This window comes from Bacillus rossius, chromosome 3, assembly GCF_032445375.1.
Source record: "Bacillus rossius redtenbacheri isolate Brsri chromosome 3, Brsri_v3, whole genome shotgun sequence".
Classification (NCBI taxonomy): domain Eukaryota; kingdom Metazoa; phylum Arthropoda; class Insecta; order Phasmatodea; family Bacillidae; genus Bacillus; species Bacillus rossius.
Window position 1 is genome coordinate 30,405,615 of NC_086332.1, and position 22,428 is coordinate 30,428,042.

The 22,428-nt window shown below is 33.1% G+C and overlaps 1 protein-coding gene across 4 annotated transcripts; it reads left to right on the top strand.

The window, feature by feature from the left end:
• Positions 1-332: 332 nt before the first annotated feature.
• LOC134530458 (zinc transporter 6-like) lies at positions 333-20,380 on the top strand. Of its 4 annotated transcripts, none has more exons than XM_063365282.1 (10): positions 333-494; positions 3,139-3,188; positions 3,282-3,438; positions 5,721-5,763; positions 7,489-7,674; positions 10,191-10,334; positions 13,260-13,379; positions 16,179-16,281; positions 19,193-19,309; positions 19,406-20,380. In XM_063365282.1, the coding sequence occupies exons 1-10, from the start codon at positions 449-451 to the stop codon at positions 19,994-19,996; spliced, it is 1,557 nt and encodes a 518-aa protein (XP_063221352.1). In that variant the 5' UTR covers positions 333-448; the 3' UTR covers positions 19,997-20,380. The 4 variants fall into 4 exon arrangements, with proteins under 4 accessions (XP_063221352.1, XP_063221355.1, XP_063221353.1 ...); XM_063365283.1 differs by having other exon boundaries at positions 342-494; positions 3,285-3,438; XM_063365285.1 differs by having other exon boundaries at positions 19,193-20,380.
• Positions 20,381-22,428: the final 2,048 nt, after the last annotated feature.

Genomic DNA, 22,428 nt, shown 5'->3' on the forward strand with positions numbered 1-22,428 from the left:
AGGTAAAAAATACCCTGCGGTGTCAGGGCAGCCATGTTTGTTTCAGGGCTGAGCATGTAGCACTCGCACTAGGGGGCCGAGGCCAAATGCAGGACACGACAATTCTTCTGTGAATTCTGTACTACACGATGGAAAATTTCGTACAGACTCCGTTAGAAGTTTCCAACAAAACTGTTGTCAGGCCTCCATGCCAGCAAACATGGAGTTTTCTACGAAATAACGTATTCAATGAGTTTCCCTGATAGCATTAATTTTTGAGACAATAATTAAACCACAATTACTAAATTATTTTGTAACGAACTACTCTTTAATCTATGGTGCAACCTGTGACTCATAGTTGTTCTTATTCGATTATTCTAATGGCCCATTGTTCTATGATTTGACGTTAAGAAAAAATTTATTATAGTACATATGTGAAGTATATTTATTTTTTTGTGATTTGTGTATAATGCTAAGTATAAGTAAGAAAATAAATGGAAAAGCAAGATGGGATGGTAATTGTGATATTAAGGCTTATTTTATAGTTCCAAAACAGAGCTATGCTCTCCGGAACATTGTAAAGTAATAAATAAAAAAATAATAAAAAATATATTTTTTTAGGTTATGTGTATGGTAATAAAATTATTTTAGAACATAAGTTTGTGATCGGTAGTTAAGCTACAAAAAAGTACTTTGAAATCATGTGAATTATTGTTTAGGTATGGTAAAACTACAGTACAGTAAATAATAAGGGTAATTGGCTATATTAAGTTAGCTTCACTTTAAATGGGTAATATCTAGGCAACCGTTGAAATCATTATACGGTATTATTAAGGTAGTTAACCTATTCTAACCAATGGTCCACTTTTGTTTTCAACTATCCCCACTATGTTACAGTATTTTAAACATTGCTAACTTAACGCAATCTGCTATTCTTACAATTTCATAGATTTGTTTTAAATTATCCTAACCATTTGTTAAAATGGTAAACAACTTGAAGTATCCCATTGATTTTAGAGAATGATTGAAAATCATTTCTGTCAGTTGAAGGAAATGCATTTTGAAATTTTAAATAAGTATTTTTTAGAAAAAGAACTATTATTTAGAATCACCCAAAATTGATTAGAAATTACAGAAATGTTGAGTGATCAGATCACTAGTTTCACACGAAGGCCCTTTTGCGTTTGATTTCCACCGGGGTCAAACCAAGATTTTTTCAAGTTAGATATGTTACGGATGTTACCATTTGCCGTGTGTTTTCCTTGGGGTACTGATATTCCCACCCAGTAATCCTGTCCAAGTACCATTCTTATCACTCATTATTTCTTATGACCCCATTGATGGGTTTTAAAGCTTCAACTGAGTAATAATTTTAACCAATATCATTGGAAGTAAAAACCAATACTAAACTTGTATTACTGTTCATTTATAGACCACCTTGTGGTCAGGCTTCTTATTTCTTACATAAACTAGAAGTTGTGTTTAATTCACTGTGCAAAACAAATACACAGGTAATTCTTTGTGTGATGTAAATATATACTTAAATGAAACAAATCAACTTGTTCATATTAATGTAAATATTTTAAACTCTGTGGGTTTAAATGCTTTAGTAAAACAACCAACTTGAGAAACCTTTTTGTTAAAATCAATCATAGATTAAATTTTTACTGATATTATTACAGGGAAAACAAAAATAGCAATCATCAAAAACATCCTATCTGACCATCAGGGTCAACTTTACCTAAATACAAAGAAGCTTGTATCCAAAACGGGAATATTCTAGATCGCGATATTATAACAATAATTACATCACCAATATGGCGTTGCTTGCATCATTACCACCCCTACATTTTTACAGGAAAGCACGGGAATATGGGGGTTTTGGAGCGGGGAACTATAAATACACGCATAACATTAAATGCCCATGAATATTATTTCATATTATTAGGTATATTAATTTTCCTCCTCTTTCTAATGAGACCCTTTTAAGCCTCACAGGATTCAGCCAGGAAAAATTTATTAACATATACATAAAAGGCTGTACAGAAGGAAAAAAAAATTCAAGAGCGACAACTTTAAAGTGTGGAAACAAGGTTTAATATTTTTAACCAGATTTTTGGAATCCTGGTGAAATTTCAAGTAAGAATTTCGAGTTCCATGACTTAATATTAACTAATAACATCAAAACCAGGTTTTTACTGAAAAATGAAGTGAATTTGGCAAATACAAAAAAAAAAAATACAAGTTATATTTGTACATGGATGCTGTAAAAAAAAAAAAAAAAAGACGACAATTTGTGTTTGTGGGGTGTAGACACCTTGATGATTTGACTTGGATTGACCCGCAAAACATGATATATAATCCACCAGAAAACAGGAACTCGACTGAAAATATCGGTACACGGGTGGCTAGATTACAGAATGTGCCGAACCGAAGAATGCCAATGTAAAGAGCGCCAACTGTAGCTTGAGAAAACCCATGTTTCCCACTTGCAGAAATCAGAGGTGGACCCCTGTGGGAGAGGAGTCATCCGACCCCTCGGCCACCGTGGCTCCAGGCCAGGCTGGAGTGTATAAGGTGAAGGGGTTAGAAGCCGAAATACGGACTATCGCGTGGGGAAACTACAGTGCTAAGAGAAAACCACCAACTTGCGAAGTCAGTGTCTGTAGTTGTTAGTCAAACCTGTTCCACAGGCGAGAGTGATCTGACAGTCATGCCAAAATAAATTGTTCTGGCTTTTTTTTTTTAAGTTTGGTCAAAAAAACTTAATAGAAATTGCTTGTAAAATTAATAAAAAAATGCCAGAGTACAAACTATTATTAAAAATATTTTGTAAGAAGAAGGATGAAGGGCAAAAAAAGTACTTAATTGCCAGTAATAAGATGTGAAACTATTGGTGTTGTTGTATAAAGCAATTATGATAGTATGTTTTAATATGTAGTTTTATAAAATTGTTGTTATTCATAATGGTGTTATAAAAAACATAAGATTAAATGTTGAGGTTTCATTTCACAAATCTAAACTCTAAACTTACTTTTTTTTTCTGTAATATTATTGAATACTAGCCAAGGTGCTAATTGCATAACTTAATTTAAACTAGTTTATTTTTCATTTAACTAAATCTTTGTAGGAATGTAATTTGTCATGTAACTGTTCCAGAAACTTGGACACTAGAAAATGTATCTCTTATAAAGGAACTTGCTTCCGAGGTAAGATAGATGCCATAATTGTGTGTTTTTATTAATATTTTAATATCCTTTTTATTTTGATGATAATTTAGCTGTGTTTGATTTATGTTGTAGCAGTATGCCTCGCCTGAATCATTTTTGTCAACGCTCAAAAATGAAATTAAAATAATATTACGACAGAGGCAAACAAAATGCATAGTCCTCCTGTTGGTTTTTAACTTGGCATCGTTTATACTACTGTTGATGTGGTGTTCAAGTACCCAAAGTTTAGGTGAGTGGGATCCTACATTACTTTCTTAGCTTTTAAATACTCTGTTAAAAATTTTAAATACAAGTTTTGTGCCTTTTTACATTTATGGGATTGCTGATTGGTGTCTTTGCAAAATATGAATAAATTTGTTAGGTAAAGTTTTAAGGAGAAAAACTGAAATATTTTCCGCCCTCTCCCTTTTATTCCTCTTAACTCAAAAGTTGCAACTTAAATTCTATATACTACAGTCTTTGGTAGATATTTCTGTCTTTCTGCAATGTACAAGTTAGTCAGTTATAATATATATAGTTCACCTATCTACAAACTCATTGCAGTGTTAGATATAATTTCATCTATGTTGCATATTATCAGTTATTTGAAAATATATTTTATAAACTTATCACTATTGGTCATTCATGTTACCTCACTTTGAGCATTCCGTAAAAAATATGTGCCTCACAGAAAATTTCTGAAAATTATTTTTGCAATCATTTTTTAAGGAATAGCAAGTAAAAATTTCTAATTTCCTTCCCAGGGAAGAAAAATAATTTACATTTTGATGTTATTTATGTATTGAGGGCTAAGTTAGACATCTCATGGCTAACACAGATGTACAAGGCTAACACAGATATAAATTAATTTATCACCAGTAAATAAGCAAAGAATTTAAGAGTATTTTAAATCAGATTTGTAACCAAAATGTATGTTCTTAAAGGGGAAAAGTATTTAATCCAGCTCGCTGGGCCAGTTCCAGGGTCGGGCAAGTCGGGCAACTGCCCAGGGTGCCGCGACTATTCTGTCCCAGCGCTGACACATTGCCTTTTTTATTTTCCCTGTTTGGCTAGTGTTCTGTTAAAAATGTTTATTTATTTACATTTGTAACATGCCCACCGACAGCTGGAAAACATATTTGGTGGGCACGACATAAATACACAGAAACAACTATTACATAAAGTAAACAAATACACAACTACAAAACAACACATATACATTATCAAAGACATTGACATATATACAAGACACAACATAAAAAACAAAGAGGAATATGTAAAATGCAATATAATATATGAACAAGTAGAGGCTGATGGCAGAAGTTAAAAAAAAGTTAGGAAAACAATTAAATATAAAATCTCTATCTGATTTATTAAAATTAGAAATTAATCTATACAGTAAATGAAATGATTATTAATTAATTTACAAATCATGGATGAGTATTAAACTGGCGATTTCTGATACTAGTATTATCAAGTAATTATTTACAATTCAGCTTTGAACTATATCATTTATATACAAAAATAGAATCTAAGTATGCTCTACGATCAAAAAGAGTATCTATGGTAATAAATTGTTATTAACTTGTAGTTTAAAGTTCTGGCCAGTACCTATTTCAATTCATGATTTTGTGTTAGAAAAACTTTAAAAAGATTTTATTGCTGCATAGTATAAAGTTGCAATATCACAGGAATTTGATTGTAATAACTTGGGTATAAAACTAGCTCAAGGATAAATTATCAGGGGAAGAATATAAAAATTTATTAATGTATATTATCAAAACCATTGTCAATATTTAAGTTTTAAATTAGCTTTAAAAAATTATTTTTGACAGAGTTAATTTTTTTTAAATTTTCTGGTGGAGGACATGGATGCTATCCAATCCACCCCATTTCTTCCGGTAAGTTTCCTCTTCAAAATATTCTGCCCCCATAGAATTACATGGCCCAGGGCCCCTCAAAGTCTAGGACTGCCGCTGCCGCCTCATTCGGGACAGCGGCCATGCCAAATAAGTGATTTTGCCGGATTATCAAACATCAACATACCAAATGTGAAAATGTGAAATATAACCCGCTAGGAAACAGGAAACACTGTACTGAAACTAAAACTGACAATAAAAATAACTCTGGGCAAACTAAAAATGCCGGCAGCACGGCCACCAAGTATCAACAGCCGGAATTCACGTGGGAAAATCTGAACGCAAGTGGATGGGTGCGTGCCGAACTACAGAATGTGCCAAACCAGTGAATGCTGCATGATGACCTTTCACTGTATTTTGGAGTACCTATGTGAGTTACTGCATTTCAATTGACAACAATTTAAAATAAGTTATAAATTTTAATTGTTCAAGTATTAATGAAAAAATAATTTTTACTTAAAATGCAATAACTTGCAGAAAAAAAAATATATATATATATATATATATAAAAAGAAAAATATATATATTTATGTCATGTTAGATACCTTTCATTAGATATGTGGGCCAGAAGGTCTAAAGTAGCATAATATTTTGCTTTTGATTTTTTTTTCAGCTCTGCAGGCATACTCGTACACAGTTGGATTTAATCTGTTGAGGTCAGTATATGTGTTGCATTATAATTTCTGAACATCAGTACAAACCAACTTGTGTTCATTCCATAATATTGTGCTTGTACTTCATTTAAGTATTTTCATGTGATTTTTAATGTACTTTATTAATAGTTTTTGTGTCTGATAAATTTTGTAAACCATTTGCACACAAATTTTTAACTTTTATGTGGTGCTGTTTAAAAAGTAATTAGATGTATTTATAAGCTTTTATTTTTAAAAATTGGTAGTTTCACATATTTTAAATTTGTTAATATTGCTTTGGTGTTTTTATCAGTAAACACTTGTGGACATAGTTAATGACTATTTTTATCTTCTCTGCAAATTTCATAGTATGCTTCATAGTTTGCTTCAACATAATTTATAGTAAATTTATTTTAGAGGTACAAAAATATTACATGTTGCTACTACTGTGTGATGCTGTGGCTGCACAGGTTATATTTTATGGTAAATTTATTTTAAGTTCTAATTTTTTGTACTTTTAAATTAATTTACTATAAATTATGTTGAAGCAATCTTGAATGCTAAAATCAGTGGTTAGAGATTTAAAAAAAATATTGCTCTTAATTTTTTTCTTTAGTTGTATTTTTAGAATGCACGATGTTTGTACATACATCTAAACTAGACTTTTAATGATCCGTTGCATCTGTCCATTACCCGTCCATCCGCCATCTGTACGCCAACAAGCTGAGCTATTCACATTACATTTATGTTCGCTATAGTACTTTTCCATTTTGATGCTGCCAACAGACTAGAAGGCTGTCAAAATGACAATAGCCCGTCGCATCCATCTGTTACCTGTCCGTCCATCATCCGTTGCTGCTGAGCAATATTCAACACTCCATTCTTCCCTCATAATATTTTCCCTTATACATGCTGCCAACTGTTAAGTAAACTTAAATTTTGGAAAAAATGTATCTTTAATAATTAGATTAGTTTGACAATCATGTCAGTTATGATTATTTTGTTAGTATCTAAAAAATTATAAAAATTTCAAAAAATTCTAATATAATAAAATTTGACACACAAAACCCTTGCAACCATTTGGAATTTATAATTTTATCCATTCATCTGTCAAAAGTATTAAGTTACTGAGCTTTTGGCAGATAGATGGAATTTTTCGAGTGATATGATTGGCTGCAGGTTACGTGATCAATGAACAGATGACATACGAATGGAGGCGATGGACTACTGTAATTCCGGTTTTAAATTGTGGTAAAAATTTCTCTTGTACAGGTATGGGTAGATTATATTGACAATCATGAAAGTTAAACACTTATAAATAAATTAAATCTATTTCTGTTTGATCTGATATTTATTTATTTTTAGTTTTACCATACTTAATTTATTACACTTCTACGTGTCTGTCAATTTTTGCATAAAATATCAAACATTAAAATGTGTTCAAACGTAAGTTAAAATTGTAAAAATGAAGCATTTAGATAAATATGCTTAAAAAACCTGTTAAGATAATAAAGGTTGCTGGCTAACAATTTGGCGGTCATAATTTCGTCCGTCCGTCAAAAGTTGTAGCTTGGGTGCTTGGGAAGCTCTTGATTGACAGATGGAATTTTTGGGCCTTCTGATTGGCTTGGGTCACGAGATTGATGGACGGATGGGAAAAGGATGGACGCTATGGATCATTATGAGTCCAGATTAAGTTTTAAGCTGGATATTTGTTTATTTATTTATTTATTTTTTTTTTAATTTCAGTTTACTTACGTGCATACTTTCCGTGTGGGTTGGAAACCAGAAATGTACAGCTGTCTTCACGTTCGGCTACGAGAGGTTTGAAGTGCTGGCAGTGTTTGCCAGCACTGTGCTAGCACAGCTTGGTTCTCTATTCATCATCAAGGAGAGCGTTAAAAGGCTTGTACTGGACCAACCTGATGTGCATATGTAGGTTAATATTTACTGATGCTTTTTTTTGTTACATTTGAATTTGGTTGAACTATTTTCTTGATGATATTATTGGTGTAGCGGGAAATTTTATTCCTTCCTCATCATTAGGTCTCCTCACATTAAAATAAACATTGGCATGGACCCTACAACCATGGGCGCAAATCTGTAGGATTTCCAGGGGGGGCCCGTGAATTCTGTGGTTTAAGAATTTTACGCTAGAGGTCAACCGAAAAAAGTCTTCTCTGGATGATAAGCTCGTATGTTATACACTTTATTTTTACGTAAGTGATATTAACAATAAAGCAGAGCAAAATGTTTTAGTAATTATTAATTCATGACTATAAGCAGTGATCTCTCAAACATGTTTGAATAATTTGTTAACCTAAGTACATAAAATATCCATGAAAAAAATAATAATAATAATATACGTGAATATAATGCAAATATATAACACCCCACCGATACATTACCATTTTCCAAAAGTGTTTATTCTAATTTCAATTTAAAAATAAATGATTAAATTAAAATAAAACAAATATTTAAGGGGGGCTCCCATACAACAAACGTGAAAACAGAAAAAAAATTCACAAATGATGTATTTCTGTTGCCGCTATAACAAGAAATACTAAAACAGAATAAAATAAATATTTAAGTGGGGCTCCCATACAACAGACATGATTTTTTTTTTGCCGTTTTTATAGATAATGGTACGGAACCCTTCGTGCGCGAGTTAGACTCGCACTTTGTCGGTTTTTTTTATGCCACATCACATAATTACTGCGATTCAAATGCTGTTCGTGAAATTCTTTGTTCACAGTTTTTGATGCGCCCTAAAAACCCAAAGCGCCAAAGCTAATAAACGGATCAACATCAAATGAACGATCGAATCATATTAAAACCCTTAAAGAATATTTTATTTTGTAAAGGCATCAACCAGGTAAAAAAGAAAAAAAACTTAATGATACAAATGAAAAATCTCGGAGATAGAACTATGAAATTTATCCTTCAGCTAATTAAACTACATACATTTCTCGGCTTATATTTAGTATAATCAGTGTTTTGGAAGTGAATTATTTAGTTAAAATATGCCGCTTGATTAGTTATTTATTGTTTATTTACTGGAAAAAATATTAAATAATCACTTGAATAAAATATATTAACCTAAATAATAGTCACTACTTATAAAACAATCAAGCTTACCAGGTGAGATTCTGTTTTCCGTGTCTTCCGTGTCACGAACTTATCCATGTTTATGTTTGCCAAGAAAGCAGAAGACTGGCGCACACGAGAGCAAAACCACTTTAAAAACAGACTACCTGAAACCTATAATACTGTTGATTCAGAGCACAAGGTAGTGTGGGTAACAATGGGGAGGAAATGCTAACGGAACCTTACCCTAGCTTCGTCCTTTGGAATGAACGGTTTCTAGGAATTAAGGGTTTCAAAGTTCTCACTGGAAAACTCCATACCATGGCTTTCGCAGAAGGGGTAAGGGAAAATAACTACGGAACTCGAAGGTATGAATGTAAAGCATGTCAAAGTGTCTGTCGTCGTTGTAAATAATAATCTGATATATATGTTGTGTACACCATTAACTTTAAAATCATGAAGTGGGCCCCCCCAAGGGGGGGCCCATTAATTCCAGGGGGGGCCCGGGCTCCCCTGGCCCCCCAGGATCTACGCCCATGCCTACAACTATCCATATATAGTAAATACATGTTTGAAAATTTAGTTACGTTGTTACAGTGCCATTACTTAAGTATAATATAAGCAGGCTATATTATGAAGCAGTTTTCATCAAGTATTGTCTCAAGTTCAAAACCATCAGAAATGGCAAAATTATATGAGATAATTAGTGACATAATATTTATTGAATATGTTTTCCAAGCATTGTTTGTAGTCGCAGTACAAATTATAAAAGTAACAATTTTTTGTTTTTATTTTTTAATGATAGCAGCTGCCTTTGGAAAAATTAATTAATTTAAAATAAAAAGAATTTTATCCCTATGTGGTAGGAAGAAATGTAAGTGGGAAATTTTTCAAAGGAAAATTTTTTATCCTGTATTTTTTATGGAAAATGTTTTCTTTTTTTCCATTAATAGCATAGATTTAGATAATTTAAGATAGGTTTATAAATGTTATATAATTATTTTCTTTTTGCAGATCAGTAGGTTATGTTTAAACAACAATTTAATGTTCCTATCAGTTGGTATAGGATAGCGTGAGTCCTACCCTACTTTTAAATGTTAAGTGAGCCATATCGTTGTAAAGAAAGAGAAGCTGTATAGTTTATTTGCTTTGGTTTGTATAAAACCATTGATCAATTTTATTTTTGTGTTTCAGCGTGAGTAATACTCTGAAAATTTTCCATTAAATAACCAGTAAAATTTCCCAAAAATTCTTTTACAGAAAACTAACATCTCTAGTGGTAAATTTTGAAGAAGATTAAAAATATCTATTTCAGGAACTATTTTTTTTTGTTAATATATTGTTGTGGTGTTTCTTGTACCTAGTGGTCGTTTGATGTTCGGTGCTGGCCTGGCCTTCCTGTGTCATGTTGTCGTAACGTACGGATGCAAGAACAGTGCACTAGACCACGTTATTGCAGCATCTTCATCGAGTTGGCTTCAAGAGCATGTGTCTGACATCAGCCAAACGTAAGTCACCCGGGCTCCAAGAGAGTGAATTTCTGAAGCCCTGCAAAGAGAAATATTTTATTATTTTTGTTCTAGACTGCTAAATATTTCCTTAGCTTAGACTTTTTGTATAATGAACTCTAGCCTGAGTGTGACACTTGTTAGATTGCAACATGCTTTGTTGGTGAGTCACATGTGGACCAAGCATGATACATTTTTTAGTTTACCAGACTTTTTTTTTTTGGGGTTTTTTATGGCAAAACTGTATATCTAGAAGTATGCATTCCTATTTTCACTTAATCTGAGAGATTTTGTTTATATAGTATCATGATATTTATTTTTAGTTTTTTGTGTATTGTCATTGTTGTACTTTGTGGTGCATACATATTTCAATATTCAGTCACCTTTTCTTGGTTGCATTGTATCTAATTATATACAGTAGTACCTTAATTTTTGTTTTTGTCAGATTACATTAGTGTGGTTTTGTTAATTCTATTCTTGAGAAAATATACTTCATGGGATGAAGACAAACAGCTTTGTGGTTGTTTGAAGAAAGGTCAGCCAGAGACAAGTGGCAAATATAATTGAAGACATGTGAAGTTTTGTTTAGCAAAAGCTCATGGGTATTGTCAGGGTATCTTATCCAATTATGTGATAAATTTTTATGAATTTGCTCAGTGACCAAGCAGTCCTTCATAAAATATTACTGTAAGCAAGTATATTGTACTTACAGTGCAACACTCCAAGACCTCTGGCTAGCTCAGAATTGGTCTAGATTGCACATACTACTTGTTGAAAAATTAGTTTGGTTTATAAAATACTGTTCAAATTCTGTAAGATGTTTTCTCTGAATAATTAATGATGAAAATAAAGTCTCTAGAGAACAATTATTGATTTTCAGTGCTTTATATTAATCCTTGATGAAAATCCACAACTCTCAATGGCCGCCATCTTCATACTACAACACTGTACCAGGTTGTCCACAACACATCACAAATATCACCCATCTAGAAACCAGCCAATCACAGGCACATGGCAACAGCACTTCAACCCAATCCAGAGTCTTTCCCTTGCTTACAGAACTCAGTCCTTCTCTAACTCTTACGTGACTGGCAAAGTTGCTTTATCAAAATAAAGTAACTCATCAGAAACATTAAATAAATGTAAATTATGTTCATGAAACATGTTGCAGATACACAAATACCCATTAAAAGAACAAACAGCTGTTATGCACATAATACCAAGAAACCTAACTAAATATTATTTCTAATTACGAAAAACTGATAAATTATTAATATCATTTTTAGTGTGGGGAAGGTGGCAACATGGGTTATTACAACATTTGCAATTATTTTCTTCTACCATCTCAGGGAGGAAAAATCTGGTCAATGTTTTGATGAGTATAATTTCGCGGTGACTTCAACTATCTGACAATTTAGAAAGCATAAATAAATACACAAAACTCTTAAATTCCATACTTGAAATATTTTAATTCATATGTGCATAATGATTTTTAGTTAGTTTGGGCGACGGTGGCTGAGTGGTCTGATCGCTTGCCTGCCACCAAGGCTATCCGGGTTTGATTCTATGTGAGGATAGCATTAGCTTACACAACCCATAGGCAGGAGGTAAAAGCCCATTGGACTAGGTACTCCACAACAAACTGCAAAGGGTCTCTGGGCAGCACTCAACAGATTGCTGGCACAGGGCCTTAAGCAAATAAGCAAATAACAACCTCAGTATGTAACACTACCCTGATGACGGCGACTGCAATGTCGACCGAAACGTCGGTGATGTATTTGCCTTGCATGCGGCTACAATCCAGAAGTCAAGCAACTTAGTAAACATGTTTTCAGAGATATTATGTAATATTGTTCAGTTATTAAGTATATACATATATCAATATTTTTATTAATACTTCAAAACTTTTATGGAGCTTGTGTTCAGTGGAATTGCAAAAGAAATATCTCAGTATAGCTTAAACCTCAGAATTATATATTTTTATTATTGCAGTTCACATAAAATATCTTAAAGCTGTTAAAATTTCATATATGTAGCATAGATTCAAACAATATAAATCTAAAATTATCGCTGATTACTTAAACTCACGGATGGGCTTACATATTCACCTTCAATCAGCCGTACTTAAACCATTCTAATAATTTTCATTAATTAATATTTAAAAAAAAATGGTTTGTATGTAAATACAAACATACAATACAACCATAGCAGCCTTGAAATGTTACCTCACAAAGAAGCTATCATGTATGGTTTTCTGTTAACTTAATATCATGAAAGACATATAAAATTCTAAAAATATAATATTACAATTACTATCATTAAACAGCAAGCCATTAAAGTTCTGAGTATCCATTAGTACAAGTAAAACAATTTAAACACAGTCTAAGTGTTACTAGCTTTACAAAGATGAATAAATTTGAGCAATTCTAGTTGTATTTATGTTATATGGTATGCACACTGGTGCTAATTTGCAGAAATAAATAAACGTTCATTCTGTATGCTTGTAGGTGTACAAGAATGTATGCATTATAATGGTAAAATTTTACCACATTATACAATAGATGTAACAGTTACTTAAACATAATATGTCTGTTCAACTAAACAACAGTTCTATTTCTCTATTTTTTTTATCCAATTAAAGAATTCTCTCAGATTAATTTAGATCACGCTGAAAGATTGTGGCACATTTTGTTGAAATGAACCGGAACGGTGGAATCTTCAACACCAGGGATAACACAACTCAAAATATTTTATTAGTTTGGTTTTTAGTATTATACTTCAATTCTATTTATGTATGTATTTATTACAAAAGTTTGGTTTGAAAAAAATAGTTAGCTGTAAATCCTCCATGTTGGTATGATGGGAATGGGAGGATCGCCACTGTTGGGCGATGTTGCAGTTGATCACGTATAGTTCTGGTTCCAGCGTGTGTTCTGTGCTGCCGGTGCTGAGCACCTTGCTGCTCCCCAGAGTAAACCCCATGGTGCTGATCGCCTCTGCAGGGGCCGTGGCGCTGTGCATCACCGACTTGCTCATACAATTCAGGTAAAACGATTGCAGCTTGTGTTCTGCAAAACCCATCCTTCTGTGTTGAGACTAGAGGTTTCTCACTGCTCTGGTAGTGCAGTGGCATGCTAATGGTCGGTGCATTCTTTTAATCCATCACCAATCTAGACACTCACGTCCAGATATTTTCGGTTGGATTCCAGCTGTTGACCTCTGCCACCTGGTTGCATTGCTGTGCTGGCTGCATTTTTAGTTTGCTCAATGTTTAATGTGACTGTCTGTTTTCGTTTCAGTATAGTGTTTCTTGTTTACAGTGGGTTACAATCCACATTTCAGAGCTACTTGTTTGCATTTTTTTTAAGAAGACAAATTTGTAGTTTTGCGTTCTATAGAGCACCTTAGTTTCGGTTTTGTATACCACTGTACTGCATATTAATTTTACTTAGGTATTCCTGTTAAAACTACGTATATAGAAATTTCTTATTCACGCAAAATTTCTGATCTGGCATAGCCGTGTTCCGAAATGGGCCCTGTACCTACTAAAAATATTTTGTATTGCTTATACTTAAATCGTTGTCTACAGAGAGGTTATTAGAGACTGACACACAATAATACAGAATGGGGAAGATGGGTTTCGTAATTGGCCATGGCGTATAGAGAGGAACAATCAGAGCATTTGTTTGAAGCAGGGGCAGCTCCAGGAATTTTTTGGAAAGGGCTGTCATACAAAGAAAGGACGCAGTTGCAAAACATGACATTAAGACTCCCTTGATTGGGTCACTGCAAGCGTGCCAAGAGAAATGCGCCACACCTGGGGTCGTGCATACGCTGACAATGTTTTCAATCAAGCCACGTCCTGCAGTATAGCTTGTTTCTTCAAGTGATGGCAGAATCAAGTTTCCTCAACGAAGTGCAGGAAGGAATTGCAATCTGGCTCATGCCCGCAAAGGAATACTCAGAGAGAGAAAAAAAGAAGTGTAGGTTAGAAATAATGTTATTGCTCTACAAAGATTCAGATATATCCAATATCTTGTGTATTTGTTGCATTTATTTCACTGTAGCAACAACACAAACAATGCATTTTCTTCTTCGAAATACTGGCATTTTGAAATGTGGCGGAGTGGTGCGTCCAGTGTGGCTTCTGTGTTTTCCTAACGCACCACTCACCCACTGTGTGCTCGGTGTGAAAGGAGGCTAAATAAGTCAGAGATAGGCTTGGAATATTTACAAATTTATGGGTTCAAATACTGTTATTTAATAGTTTCAAACAACTTTTGATGAAAAAAACATATAACATGTGAATTAAAAGTATTTAATGTTAACATAAACATATCCTACAAATAAAATAAAAAATTTAAAAAATTGGTGCTCAGGAGGTGCTTTCGCCCCCTCGCTTTCCACCCTCCCCCGGAGTCACGCTTGGTTTGAAGTGATATCAGGAAACCCAGGAAAACCAAAATAAGGATGGCAGAACCCGGATTTGAATCCGGGTTCCCTGGAATGCTGTTCCATTGTCTTGCCAGTTCACTTCATACTTGTGTTGTTAAAAATTATGTAAATTTGTATGTTAAACTTTTCATTATTTTTAAATAAATTATTCACAAGTCAATTTCAGAAAATAAAGTTTATTCTATTTCACATCTTGATTTTTTTTCCCTGCGCAATATAAAAGAAATTTACCAAGTTATTAAGAAAGAATTTAGTTGTAAATTCCACTTGTTAAACATGTGGCAATATTGCAGTGAGTCAATGTGTTTTCTTGGGGTGCTCCTATTTACCACACCAGTGCATGCTCCATCTCATAATTTCACTTCTCATCCATTCCTAATTAACCTTGATGTTGATAATACATTGACCCTTAATTCATTTATTTGTTTCTTGACTTGGCAGTCACTTAAGCTAATTGATATCTTTCAGATCCTGCTACAACTATCACAAATTAAAGATTTGGTGTTAAATGTGTACCTATAAGACATTTTATGCTTTAAATTACATGAATAACAAATTTAAATGGTTTCAACATCCATATTGTATTTGAATAAGAAAAGCATCAAATTGAAAGTTTTTTTATCTAACTTAAGTAGTGTATACTCCAGAGCTAAGGGCAGTTTACCACAGCGTGTGACATCTGAATATTTTTTTTCCTAGCCGGTAGTTTTTTTTATGTACATGACAAGTAGGAAGTGCTTCTTATCAAGCCATAATGCCTAATAATTATGATGCCTTGTTTGAAAAGAACTATCTGACTTAGTAGTACGTATATTTTTTTAATTTGGAATTTTTTTATACACACGCCTCATTAGAGGTCTTTTCGAATGAATTTAAATATTTTGGCAGCTTCATTCTTAGTTGACTGAGTATTAATTTAGTGTACCAATATACCATGTTTTAGGAAATCTGACACTTTTGGAGGTGTAGATACCACTTTTTAAATAACTGTTTGGTTTTTCACTTATAAAAAAAATTCCCGTGTATGTACTAACTAGACAAACTTCTCTCTTACATTATAATGACAATTATATTGATGCTGTACTTCACATGTGCAAGTCCACCTCACAGTACTCTTAACATTTCAGATTTAATTTGAATTGTGTGTAAGATATCCCTAGTGACTTTTGATAATATGGAGATTTGCTGTTGTGCATTTAAAATAAGCATGTATTTTTATTTCATGAGTAATTTTTTTTACATGCAGTATATTAATAGATATTGTCCCAATATTATTTATCCTTCCTTTAAATGGTCATGGTTCTAGTATTCATTTTGTGGTTTTTTTGTTGTATGTGATACTTAACAGCATTCAGTAATCAATTTATTCACTTTGTGCTTGGATTGCAGGAACTATTTTATAGTGGACACTCTAGCTGCAATGTGCATTTCATCCATGATGTGTGCCACGATGTTGCCAATGAGTGTATACAGTGGAAAAATACTCCTGCAGGTACGAGAAAGACAATTTGTTTTACTGTGTTTTATTTGTGGAAGTACTACTGTAGCTTGTTCACTAACTGTTTTGGTTTGACACACGGTGGGCCATATCAACATAACCCACCCTCACCCCAGAGCCAGATTTTTGTAGATTAATTATTTAATTATTTTTTTGTTACAAAAATTGTTAGGTATTTCAAGTTTCTTATTTATTCTAAACCATTTTATTTAACGTACATTTAGGTATTGAATCTAAATCCAATTTTGATTTAATCTGTCTTTGTGGGTGTTGAATTGTTGTAAAATAATTAATCATAGATAATCTGGTATTTGAATGTCATATTGAAATAATGGTGCATTACACACATGTACACAACTGGTCAGCCATTTCTTTTGAGGCGATCATGACACATTCTGCCACTCCAATAGAATGTAGTGCCCAGGGAAGAATAGAGGATTCCAGTGCCCTTAGGGCACCATCCTCTCTCCCCCTTCCCTATGCCGCTGACATCGGGAAGTGGGAAATCTTTTTTTAGTTGTCCCCTATTCCTACTATACTCTGTATGTTATGGCTTGGAGAATATTATAAATAACTAGCTGACCCGGCAAACGTTGTTTTGCCATATAAATTATTTCTAGGGAATTTCTAGCTGCAGTTCCCGGAGTTGCCCGGGCTAAACACAGGGCGAAGGGTACCTTTTTCGAAATCAGATGTATTTAGTAAATTGTCTTCTTAATTTGAATGTCAAGTGTGCAAAATAATTTATATCACTTTCAGATCCCGACAGACGTTATTCTTCCAGTGTATAGTTATTTACCTGTATACATATATCTAAAAATTGGTGGTCTGTTTGTAGTCTAGACTCTATAAAGCACTATAGAAAAAAGCTGAAAAATAAGAGATTACTAATATTGAAAAGATTCCATTATCTAGCTAATGCTCGGCATGCATTGCAATGCCTCATTCAGTTTTGTTTTGTAATATGTTTGAAGTAGTTAGACATATACAAATCATATATCCATCTCTCTAAACATATATTTATCTCTATCTACATATTTATATATCTATGTATCTCTCTATCACTATTTATCTCTTTATATCTACATATTTACATATATACCTCACACTATCTCTATCTCTTCTATATATAAATCTCTATATAGCTCTATACATCTATGTATCTCTTTATCTAACCCATTTCATTCTCTATACCTCGCTCTATCTCAACTTATCTCTGTCTCTCTCTCTATCTCACTATATATATCACTCTATCTCTGTCTCTCTTTTATATTTAAATAAATTGTCTCATGCATGCGTACTTAAACAACAAAAACAGACGAAGTGCCGCTATATAATATAAAAAAAAAAATACATTTTTTGAAACGATTTGTGCTCCAACTATTGCAAAATAGTTATAGCATCTCAGAAACCTTCATGGGCATGCGCATAACAACTCACCAAAATTTCATAGCATTCGGATGCATGGTATAGGAATGCATACGGCACAAACAAACGAAAATTAAAGACATGACAAACGCATAAAACGATGATGCGTTTAAAATTCAAGGCAACTAACTCTATCTATTGACGAAGTTAAGAACTAAACTGTTATGAGCACCTTTATTTTGCTAGCCGCTGCGAGCTCCACTAAGCGGGCTGGTCTCACCAAGGAGAAAAATATGAATTTGCCAGACCTACTTATGTGTATGATTGTGTGGCAGACAGAGAAATGACACTCACTCACTATTTGTATATCTATGACCTATGATTTTTTCTGTTATAAAATGAAATTATCACTTTTTCACTCCCTTAGGGATGGAATTTCATATTAATATGTGGTCTATGTGTTAATCCAGGTAATGAGCTCGCTGTAGGCGGGGAAAGTTGATCAAGTGTTAATTGATCAGCTATCGAACGGGGTTGAAAAATATAAAATTCTATTAAAAATTAGGGGTTGGTGATAGAAGGGTGAAAATTTAGGGTTGTATGCATATTTTTATGCCACATTATAAAATAATAAAATAATAAAATTTTGTCCAAAAAATAAAACAAAAAATGTTAGAGGTGGACAACCCTTATCACTTAGGGGTATGAAAAATAGATAGTAGCCGATTCTCAGACCTACTGAATATGCATACAAAATTTCATAAAAATAGGTCAAGCCGTTTCGGAGGAGTATGGCAACGAAAACTGTGACACGAGAATTTTATATATAAGATATAGAGTAAGATAGGCCTTATAGTTCTTTATCTGATGTTTATTATGTAACATTGCAAGACCCCTGCCCTCCCCAACTTTGCAGAGTATGTTTAAGACATGATGCTTGTGAGCAAGGCAATATATGTATCAGCCGGTTATATAGCTTCAACGTTTTCAAACTTTAATTTTTTCGTTGCTAATATTCTTGTAAGTAATTTTAATATTTTATTGTTTTATTTTTCAAAGCTTGTTGACTATGTATTTACTTATTTTCATTTTACTGGCTAAGTTATTTATGTTAAGTGTGATTTTCAATATTTTTTTCATTTAAATGTTTTTTTATGACTATTGTTTTTATGTGTGTGTTTCATTTTGCATTTGGGACGTTTAGAGAATGTGAGACAGTAGTTTCTGTAAAAGAAAGACGGATGTGCGATGCTGAGGTGCTAAAATGAGAGACAATATTTATCGCATCCTGTGTAGAGATATTAGTCAAGACCATTGGAGAGCTCTCTGACCGGGGAATTGGCGCTGCAAAACATAATTTACCAGAACATATTTAATAGTGCTTTGTTCAGGTTATTTGACTCACACTGGATTAATTTTTATATCTGAATACAAAGCATAGAGATTTGCAAGTTTATGGAACTTTTTGAACATAATGCTGTTTAAAGCATTTATTATAGCCTTCTTGTTTAGTTTGTGGTTTATTTCTATGTTGCAGACTACACCGTCCCATATTGTAAGTCAGCTTGATAAGTGTCTTAGAGAGACACTGACCATTGATGGTGTTCTTGAATTCAGAAACGAACATTTCTGGATGCTGTCTTTTGGAAAAATGGTATGACATTTTCAATTTTTTTATGCATGAAACTTTTGATTGTGAACATTAATACAATGGTTGTGACTGAGAGTGTAAATTTTTTTTTTTGTGCAGGCTGGTTCTTTACAAGTTCGCGTGCGACGTGACGCCAACGAACAGGTGGTCCTCGCTCATGTCGTGGACCGCTTGTCGAACCTTGTATCAGTTCTTACCGTTCAGGTGTTCAAGGATGAGTGGACATATCGTCAAGGTATCATTCCTCAGCCGACAGCAACTTCGTTGGCCTCAAGTTCCACCACGGAGCCATTGTTAAAGAAGTCGGTGGCTTCGAACAACGTGGCTCCTGTGCCAAGCTACCAGCAGTCCCTCGAACCACCAGTACCTTCACACGCAACAGTGTCGCTTAGTTTGTCACCGTCTGTGACGAACAGTGTGCACACTCACGCTTCTTCATTTGGACATCAGCAACCCAGACCTCAGCTGCCTGTCAGCCGACAGAGCCCACTCGCTTTGGCCACGAGTCCAGGCTTTCAGTCATTCCACAACCACAGTTCTCACAGAAATTATAGCCCAGACTCACACAGGTGGAACAATCCGTACGATCCTGTTCATTCTACGACATTCCCACAGGACCACAGAAATAATCTTCTTATTTCTGGAACTCGGACTTTGGATGCCGAAAAGTTTTTCTACCAACCTCGTTGATAATTCAAGTGTAGTGAACAATATCATTAAATTTAATAACACTTGGATGTGCTCATCTGCTCGTAATTCTTTCTTTATATGGAACTTTACAATTTGTGTTATATAATTCTCTGTGCAGATATGACTCAGAGGAACATTTTTGACAACACTTGTTGTGTGTTTACACTGTTAACATCAAGCAATTTGTTAGGAAGTTATGGGTTAGTTGTATGATGTTGTAAATAAAAGTTACATTTTACACTTGGATGCTCTGTAGTATATGTTGATAAGAATAAATTCAAAGTGATTTTGATAGCATGTATATTAAGAGAAAGTTTTGTAAGTGATACAGAGTGTATTTATTTTACGTGTGTTGATTCTTTTTAAATATAATATCAAAATAAACACACCCTATTTTATTTTGTATCAGTAAAGTTACTGGTCAGTTTTTAAAGTTAGTGTTTTAAGGAGAGTGCACAAATTGTATAGTAAAAAGTGAATAAGTGGTGCTGAATTTACAGTTGTAGAAAAGGAAAGTCATCCTTTAAAGAATAACATTAATTGTTTCTATACATCTTAGATGCCATTATCACAATTAAATTTGTAATGATATAATAAAATAAGAGGTGCACTAAGTAGATTGAAATAGATGTGGGACTTTCAGTACTTTAAAACAAGTTGATGGTGTGGCGAAGTTAAAAATAAATTAAATTCCAAATAGAAAAATGTTCAAACAACAGATTAAATTTTCTCAGTGCTATTAGCAACTCATAGTGGGACCCTAGTTGGATCCATGTAATGCAGATTTTTACACATGAAATGTTTTTTTTTAAATTAATTTTTTTTAAATGTTTTAATGTTGATTTTAGTCAGTTGTTGGCCCAATTTCACACGGACGTATTGATTACTCAGTTGTTGGGCTTTAAGCCTTTTGGAGATTAGACCAATTAAATCTATTAAGCAGTGAACGTTCTAATGCAGACCTAGGTGAACACATGGGAAGTAATATTTTAAAAAAAAATTTCTATCTGTGCTCTAAATTATTTTTAACAGTTTCAATGAAATCAGATCTTATAGCCACAAATTCTGAGGTCTTGTGATTAGAGAATATCTATACTATGGAGTGTATTTGTTATGTAATGAAATGAATGAAAAATACTTTGTAACATACACATAAGAAGTTCTGTACCTGTTAAGGGCCCAGCCTACCTGGGCACACACAAGGCATGCATAGCTTCAGAAGCAGACACATTTTAAAAATCTGGTCAAGAAATTCCAGTGGTGTTTATTTCTGAAAAGCATTAAAAATACACTGATGGCAGATGAGTGATTCTGTTTCCCTTTTTAGTTTTTCAACTGATTTTTAGGAGAGTGTAAAGGACTAAAATGCATGTTTTTTAGAATAATTTTTAGACACACAAACATTTGGTAAAGATTTTTGAAACCACTCGCTCACTCGGTAAAATAGTGTCGTAAATTAAAGAAAAAGCCATTTTTTACTAACTACATGAAAAAATTAAGTAACTGGTCCTCTTCCAGAGTCAAAAACGGTTGCAATATGATTGGTAGAAAAAAAAATAGAAATAAGTTCACTCTTTTATTATAGAAATTTGTGTTGTATCTCAACCCAGTAAAATAATGGCATAACTGTAGTTAGTAAAAAAAAATGGCATCATTTGAATTGTGACACTATCTTGCTGGGTTTGCAATATCATACATAGCTGTCTATTGCGATTTTATTGAATAGGTGAAATCTAATAAAACTTGCTTAACACGCTGAAAAACTCTGAACTGATTGATAAGGTCGTACAGGTACAGACGAGATTTTATGGTTTTATTTTCAGGCCAATTTTATTTTTAAAAAGGCAGATTTCTGTGTTATTATTTTTATTATTTTATGAATTTTTAATTTTAATAATGCTAGAATTAATGTTGTTTTCATCCTAATTAACTAAAACAGTTCATTTTGACTAATACATGATGCACTTTTACAATATAATTTTTTGTAATAAACATGTCTAACTACTCCCGAAAATAAAAATAAATTGGCAGTATTTGTGTGTTGAATATAGCACCAATATTGTAACATAAAAATGAGTTACTAATTACAGTTGCAAGATAAAAAAAAAAATCAAGTAATTAGTAATTTTTTTTGGTACAAATCATGTAATATAAATACATTCTTTGAATTTAAAGGATTAAATAAAATTTGTGATTTGAATTAAGTTTTAATTAAAAATGCAGATTAAGCTCATAAATTTAATTGATTTTGGGTGCTTGATGGTGTATTAACTTGCATTGGGTGTTATATGGTGTACTCGCATACTTTTCCATGTTGTCGCAATTCACAATATAATCTTGCCCACACCTACAGTAATTATTAATAATGTACCCAAATGACTGCATTAGTAATATTCCCTTTTTTATGCACATTGTTTTTCAGTAACAAAAAC

Coding starts and splice junctions, on each gene's coding strand:
- LOC134530458 (XM_063365282.1), top strand. CDS start 449: ATGCTAAGTATAAGTAAGAAAATAAATGGAAAAGCAAGATGGGATG. Junction 495..3,138: donor TGGAAAAGCAAGATGGGATG/GTAATTGTGATA, acceptor TAACTGTTCCAG/AAACTTGGACACTAGAAAAT. Junction 3,189..3,281: donor TAAAGGAACTTGCTTCCGAG/GTAAGATAGATG, acceptor TTTATGTTGTAG/CAGTATGCCTCGCCTGAATC.